Genomic DNA, 7,500 nt, shown 5'->3' with positions numbered 1-7,500 from the left:
GGGCGGGGTGTACCCGCTCGTCTCCATGGGATGCGCGTGGAGATGCGGAAGAACCCTCGCTTCGGGTTCCCTCGGCGTGCAAATACACGTCTCGGAAGCTTCGTAACACTCGAACTTGTCCATCGCTCCTCGGATGTCTTGGTAAGACCGGGCCATGGGGCTGAGAGAAGGTCTCCCCATGACCCCTCCCCGGGTCTTGGGGAGCCTCCCGAGGGTAACCGTGTTCCCAAGGGCGCCATTGTACGCGACCGTTGTGTACATGGACGCTCCGGTGCCCTCGAGGACAGCTCCATTGACCCTGGGTATGGCAGTGTGACTGAGAGTGTCGAAGTCCCTGCAGGGGGTGTTCATTGTACTCCCGATTCTGTTGCAGTCGGAGAGCATTGTTGCGTCATCTCTCTCGCGGTCTCTTCAAGAAACTCGTTCAGGAGATTCCTAGTTTGCTAGTTCACTCGTAATAGTCTTCCACGTAGGATCAAGTATTGGTGACTTTTCAAATGACTCTTCGCGAAGAATTTTTGTGAGCCTTCGTTGTACCAAAGAGAGACGATCATTCACGTTAAGCCAAGTAAGCTAATTAGATGAAAACAGTAAACAAGTCTTTCATTTATTTTTTTTTTCCTTTCGAATAAATCAAGTCGGAGAAAGCTTACCAAAAGACACACGACTCGCACTCAATATTTCTTCGTTAAGGAATTTGTTTATTTCCTTCCAGAGCAAAGAACCATGAGCCATGGTTTCTGACACTGTTGTCATCAGCCTCGACACGCGCTCCGAAAAATCGGATTATGTCTCCCCCTTCAATATGGCGGTCGAAAAAGGGAAGAAATTTCCTGCGTGTTAAGAATTTTTTACCTCCTCTTCCCTCTTCCTCCTTTTCCCTCTTTCTCTCTCTCTCTCTCTTTCTCTCTCTTCCGTCCGCGTCTTCGGCGGTATAGACTTAAATGATGGTACAAAAGTTAGATCTTAGGTCTTAAGATTCTAGATATTTTTCTAAACTCTACATTGTAACAGCCATGAATTGGAAACTAGAAGAACTGGAATCGCAACTCACTCGTCACTTTAATGTTGTTCTTGTTTAACAACGTTATCTTCGGAGGAAACAAACTGAAACTGAATTTGAGAGAGTTAGATACTTCGTATTTTTTCTTATTCTAGTTTGTGAAACCAAAGAAAACTAAACGTAAAATCCACTTATCATTTTGTTTTTGTCTTTGATCATCAACGCTATTTTCAATCTTATTATCTAAATTGTTTGTAAAATGTCCACTGCAACTTTTACTGACATTCAAGGTCACGCCGTACACGTATCACAAAGTCATCAAGGTCACTGTGTTTTCTCTTATGCTCTATCATTCCCATAACACAGACTATCACCTTATTTATAATATGTATATATAAAACGCTTCTTTATCACTTCATCAGCATCTTGAATTTTCAATCACCGCCCATAACACAGACTAATATTCTTATATACAACACTTTTACCACTCTATCAACATCTTCATTGGGTGAATGAAGGGGGAAAGGAGAGTGGTAAGACGCCACGTTGATTCAGTCCCGTATTCCGAATTGGACGGAAATCTTTCTTTCCTTCTGTCTCTCCTGTCTGTTACTGTTTCATTCATGCGCAAAGGCAACCGCCAGACAAAAAGCCACGGCCAGCATTGGGGAGCGTCGAGGGATGATCGATGGGCAGAATTTTGCGGTGGGGGGGGGGAAGTCTTGGCACGAACGACAACCCGGAGGAGCTGGTCCTCGTCTTCTCACATTCTTGAAGAAGAAGTATGCCCCCTTTTTCAAAAAAATGTAGAAGTAAGTCTGCTTTTCAAAAATAAAAAATGTGTGAAATCTATTTTTTATATACAGCGTTTTTTCTTCTTCTTTTTGGAAAGAAAAGAGGAATTCTGTTTCTTAGAGAAAATATAAAAAAGGGAACAGTTTAGTTTTCTCGAAAATAAAAAATATCCTAGGCACTGTCTTCATCTATCGGCGTGACTATCGCTGCCACTGCCCACCATCACAGTACATGTCTTCCTGTGACCTCTGTTTCCTCTTTCCATTATACAAAATACTTAACAACCATGATCATAACACATAAAATTCTTTCAACTGTTCTGTACACAACAACAGTCTTTCGTTTTGCTTGGCTGCTTAGGCACAATTATTATTATTATTACTTTTTTTTTTTTTTACACAAAGGTAAAACTGTAATCAAATCATTGACCGTCTTTCCTGGTGATTCCTCCGTGATGCCGAGGCGCACGTTCCTGGTCCACACACCCGCACTCGTAGTCAATCACGTGGAAATCTCGCATGAATATCGAAATGCATCTCTGTCCGTCATACTTCCCATTTTCTATGCGAGGAACGGTCTGGAAATGAAAATGGGCTGGAAAATTTGAGTCATCTTTCGAGAGTGGCTCTCCTCTTAGCATTTCAGATCACTTCGTCTCGTTCAGGTAGGTAAAAGTTCCTGTAAATACAAGTTATAGTTAATAAGCAGGGGCGACAGAAAGTATAGCACCTATTTCACAAAACATTTCGTTCGAGTAATTCAATAATCACCGCTTTCATTCAAACTATTTTGGAAAAGCTACCATCACTTAATCGCTGTAAAAAATATGTTTCGGTTAATAATCAGGGCCGCGACATTAAATATAGCACATGTTTCACAAAACATTTTGTTCAAGTGATTCAGCAATAAATGCATTTGTCCGAACCATTTTGAAAGCGTTACCAACATTTCATTCCGTAACTACGTGGGTCTGTTATACACAAACACTCTTACTTTCATTTTATTCACTCCTTTGGTACGGTGATCTCCTTTGTTGATTTCATTTTGGTTCATTCCAGACGATTTTACTCATCACTTCTCTGCTGAGGTGACATGATTTAGAAATTTTATTCTAGTTGATATCAGAGGATTTCTTTCAGCGTAGAAGTCATCTTAGCGAGGGAATTTAACACAGACACAATTTAAAAGGTTGAGTTATTTTTCGCTATTGCTTAGACAAAAGCATTGTACATAGACACACTTATTCATACTCTTGTTCTGACCAAATGAATCTATTGTATCCTTGTATTTTGTATTCAGTTCACGTCCTCAGACTGCCCTTCCAACACTTACACAGAACACTCCCAAATCGAAAAAGCTTTAGTGCCTAAGAACTCCCGACTAGATACTTGTTGAACGTGGACTGTAGCAATACCGAGAGTCGAAGGTCAATAGAGTTGGAGATTTTTATCTATAGAATGTAACCATCGAAACCTTTCAGAGGGATTGAGGCGCGTATGTCCGCCAGGCCAAGGCTTCACGGTCATTGAAGTAAAATGTACAATAGACAAATACTGTACACCGAACTTTGACTAAATCCCATTAACTTTCCTAAAATGGAGCAAAACTCAAACACTTTATTCGTCAATATAAAACACATGTGCTGAGTGGGTCACCAAATACCTTAACAGGATTTTTTTTCAGACGAACAACAAACGATTGTATACACATTAAGCTGAACCAGAGCCCTGAATCACTTACCCATCTGTACCCACATTCATGCTCTTATCACATCGTAAGTCAGATCTCCATTTCGCTTTCACGTCAACGATAATGTCACATCTGTCCTCCGGATGTGGTTCCCAAACAGCACGTCATAAGCTTCAGCTTTGTTCCTAACGTCGCTGACTGTCTTGTGGTATATTTATATCGAGAGAGATGGCGCCACGTGGAGCTAGTTTTATTGTTCAAATATTTCAGTATATTATCAGGGATGTGCGCAACATAGGAAGAATGTAATGATAGCAGAAACAAGGCTTATATCGAGCTTTGGAACTTAGACGTACACACATACACGCACACATACATACATATATATGTACATATATGTATATACATATTATATTATATATATATATATATTTGTGTGTGTGTGTGTGTGTGTGTGTGTGTGTGTGTGTGTGTGTGTGTGTGTGTGTGTGTGTGTGTGTGTGTGTGTGTGTGTGTGTGTGTGTACGAGAGATACTCCTTCCCATATTACTTATCCTAAAGTAGACTTCGTTTACAAGCCAATAACTTCCAGACAAAAAAGAAAATCGGTTCCAATAATACGCTCGACCAAGTTACAAGAATTGCAGTTTCTAAAACAGAGAGAAAGTAGGGAGACAATATTACCCCCACCCTCCCTTAAATGAAAAAGCCACTGTATGATAATATAATAGGCCCTCGAAGAAAACTGTCCAAAGTAGTTGGAATATTATTTAATGGCCCCACGAGGACCTTCAACAAAGACAGAGGGGGAAGAGAATGGAGAATGGGAGAGGGGGGGCTGTAAGCGGAGAAGTAGGAGGAGGGAAGATGATGATGATGATGATGATGATGATGAGGAGGAGGAGGAGGAGGAGGAGGAGGAGGAGGAGGAGGAAGATGAGGGGAGGAGGTAGAGGAGGGCTTCAATTGAGGATAAAATGTGGTAAAACTGGCGTGACGTAATAACGTCAGAAAAGGGAGACGAGAGGAATGGACGGATGGACGGGGAAGAAAAGGGAAAATGAAGAGGAATTTACAAGGAGTCGGGGTTTTGACAAAATGGAGAAAGAGATGAGATAACGGAGGGAAGGGGACTTGGAGGAAGAAGAGAAGGAAGAAGAGAGCGTGGATGAGAATGAGGAAGATGAATAGGGAAAGGAAGAAGAGGACTTGGAAGAAAAGTAAGAGGAAGAGAGTCTAGAGGAAGAAGAGGAAGAGTTGAAGGAGAAAAAAGGAAGGTGAAAGAGGAGGAAGAGGATGAGGATGAATAGGATGAAGAGGATGAGGACGAATAGGATGAAGAGGAGAATAATGAGAAGAACGATGAGTAGGAAGATGAGGAGGAAAAGGAGACGGAGCGGGGAAGAAGGAGTGGGGGAGAATGAGAGGAGGAGGAAGAGGAGGAGGAGTAACAGGAAATGTAGAAAATGAGGAGGAACTGAAGAAGATCAACCTTCTTCCAACAAAGACACAGACAAAGATAGAAAGACACATGCAAAGGTACAGACACAGGCACACGGAGACAGACAAATAGATACAGACATAAACAGATACAGATACAGATATAGATACACAGACACACACACACACACATACACACACACATACACACACACACACACACACTCACACACACACACACTCTCACACACACACACACACACACACACACACACACACACACACACACACACACACACACACACACACACACACACACACACACACACACACAGGAGAAGAAGGCACTGTCTCCGGGTACACAGAGGCAGCGTCCGGGAAGTGGAAGCGTCATAGCAACTCAAGAAGATGAGGGCGTCGTTGGCACTTGTCGGCATTTCATTCCGGCACTTTTCCCTCCGCCGGGACATCCCCGGATTCCGTTCATCTTCGCCCCGGTTAATTAGCATCCGGGCGTTCTCCCTGCAAAGGTGCACGTTGCAGAGTTGCAGAGCAATATCCGGAATTATTGTGTATCATTCCTACAAAGCATAAACACAACAAAGGGCCAGCCGGCCTTTGTCTTGTGTTCCTAAGGAGGCGTTGTCATCGTGCCCGTATGCAAAGAATCAGCCTTTGAAATGAGTTAAGTTATAATTTCTACAAAGGGGCGAGTAAACCAAGGCTTTACTATCCCATTTGTATCCTTTATCAGGCGTATTCTGTGAGGCACAGACGAGATAACATGATACATCATCTGCGCCGCCATTTATTCCTGTGTTCTCTTGATGTAGACACAGATGGCAGCACAGAGAAAACGAAATATATATCAATACTTGGAGCAATAATTTTGATTAAATGCATGCATCACAATCATGGAAAAGAATATGTATATTCAGATAAATCCGGAAATCATAAACCAACCTATCTGGCAACATCGATGAAGGAAACCTTCGCCAGGTTAAAGAAAATAGGGCCGAGTAAAGCCTCGAAAAGCTTGTTTCCTTGACTGTACGACCTCCTCCTTACCCAGCCCACCCCTGTATATTCTTCATCCCGCCACCAGTCCCGAACCCCTCCCCTCCCGCTCCCCCACCTCCTCCAGATTCTTTGTTTACTTCCGTCATTTGCAAATTTCTTCAAGAGAATTGTCCGTAAAGAGCAACACATTTCCATTCTTTTTTTTTCCTTCTCTGGACTTTTATCATCATCACTTTAAGTGTTTCTCCCTTTATCTCTCTTTTCCTTTCTTTGCGAAATGTCCTTAAATGGCAAAAAAACAATATGATACTAATACCTACTTTTCTCTTTCTCTTTCTTTCTTTCCCCTTCCTCTCTCTCTCTCTCTCTCTCTCTCTCTCTCTCTCTCTCTCTCTCTCTCTCTCTCTCTCTCTCTCTCTCTCTCTCTCTCTCTCTCTCTCTGTGTCTCTCTCTCTTCCTCTCCATCTCTCTCTCTCTCTCTCTCTCTCTCTCTCTCTCTCTCTCTCTCTCTCTCTCTCTCTCTCTCTCTCTCTCTCTCTCTCTCTCTCTCTCTCTCTCTCTCTCTCTCTCTCTCTCTCTCTCTCTCTCTCTCTCTCTCTCTCTCTCTCTCTCTCTCTCTCTCTCTCTCTCTCTTTGATGAGGCAAGATGCCCCTCTTCAAGCTTCCATCACCGTCCACTTCTTCCTACTATCCATTTATTGCGGAAACTTGAGAAAACTTCTGTAGAGGAAAGAGAGACACCACCGTTCCTTTACCTAACTTTCATCTGGAAGACCAACAAACTTTTCCCTTCTTTAGCAGATTCGACCTCTTTCCCCCCCTCCACTCCCCCTCCCATTCCATCCCCTCCCTCCCACCAAACAACTAACCTGATCTCCCAAAAGGTGACGAGATGAAGTCATCAGAACCTTTGCTGCGGCCGAAGCCGTGACTTTAGACCTGTTTCTTCAGAAGTTAGATTTGATTCATCTGAAAAAAATACGATTGGACGAGTTATTAGTGCCAAAGGTATATATTTTTTCTCTTCTTTTCGTTATCCGACACTATGTCTCTCTGTCTGTCTCTCTGTCTGTCTGTCTGTCTGTCTGTCTGTCTGTCTATCTGTCTGTCTGTCTGTTTGTCTATATATGTCTACTCTTCTGTCTGTCTCTCTGTTTGTCTGTCAGTTTATTGGTCTGATAGTCTACAGTCGATCATAATGTCCGTGTCAGTGTCTGTAGGTCCCTATTTCTGTGGACCTGTCTGTGTATATTTGTGTCTGTCTGTATATTGTGTGTGTTTTCGTCTGCTTCTGTATCTGCCTTATCTGTTTGCGCTTCTTTATGCCTGCCGGTGCCTATGCGTCTATCTGTCCATTTGTGTCTGAATCTTTCCCTTCCTCTCTCTCTCTCTCTCTCTCTCTCTCTCTCTCTCTCTCTCTCTCTCTCTCTCTCTCTCTCTCTCTCTCTCTCTCTCTCTCTCTCTCTCTCTCTCTCTCTCTCTCTCTCTCTCTCCTGGCCTTTCTGTACATCTCCCCATCTGTCTATTCACCTACTTGCCCGCGGGCCTTGTGC

General features: G+C 42.9%; 1 protein-coding gene across 4 annotated transcripts in view; it reads right to left on the bottom strand.

The window, feature by feature from the left end:
* The window catches only part of LOC143039420 (agrin-like), a 375,875-nt gene that overhangs the window by 255,239 nt on the left and 113,136 nt on the right, over positions 1–7,500 (bottom strand). For all 4 annotated transcript variants that reach the window (XM_076209437.1, XM_076209440.1, XM_076209439.1 and 1 more), the window contains exon 2: positions 1–2,476. This exon is cut by the window's left edge and continues 250 nt beyond it. In XM_076209437.1, the coding sequence (XP_076065552.1) occupies positions 1–384 (384 nt within the window). In that variant the 5' untranslated portion in view covers positions 385–2,476. The remainder of the gene's footprint in view (positions 2,477–7,500) is intronic.

This window comes from Oratosquilla oratoria, chromosome 26 (genome assembly GCF_046742065.1).
Source record: "Oratosquilla oratoria isolate Oo_2021 chromosome 26, ASM4674206v1, whole genome shotgun sequence".
Lineage (NCBI taxonomy): Eukaryota > Metazoa > Arthropoda > Malacostraca > Stomatopoda > Squillidae > Oratosquilla > Oratosquilla oratoria.
Note: the sequence above shows the minus strand (reverse complement) of the source record. Positions and strands in the feature narration are given on the sequence as shown.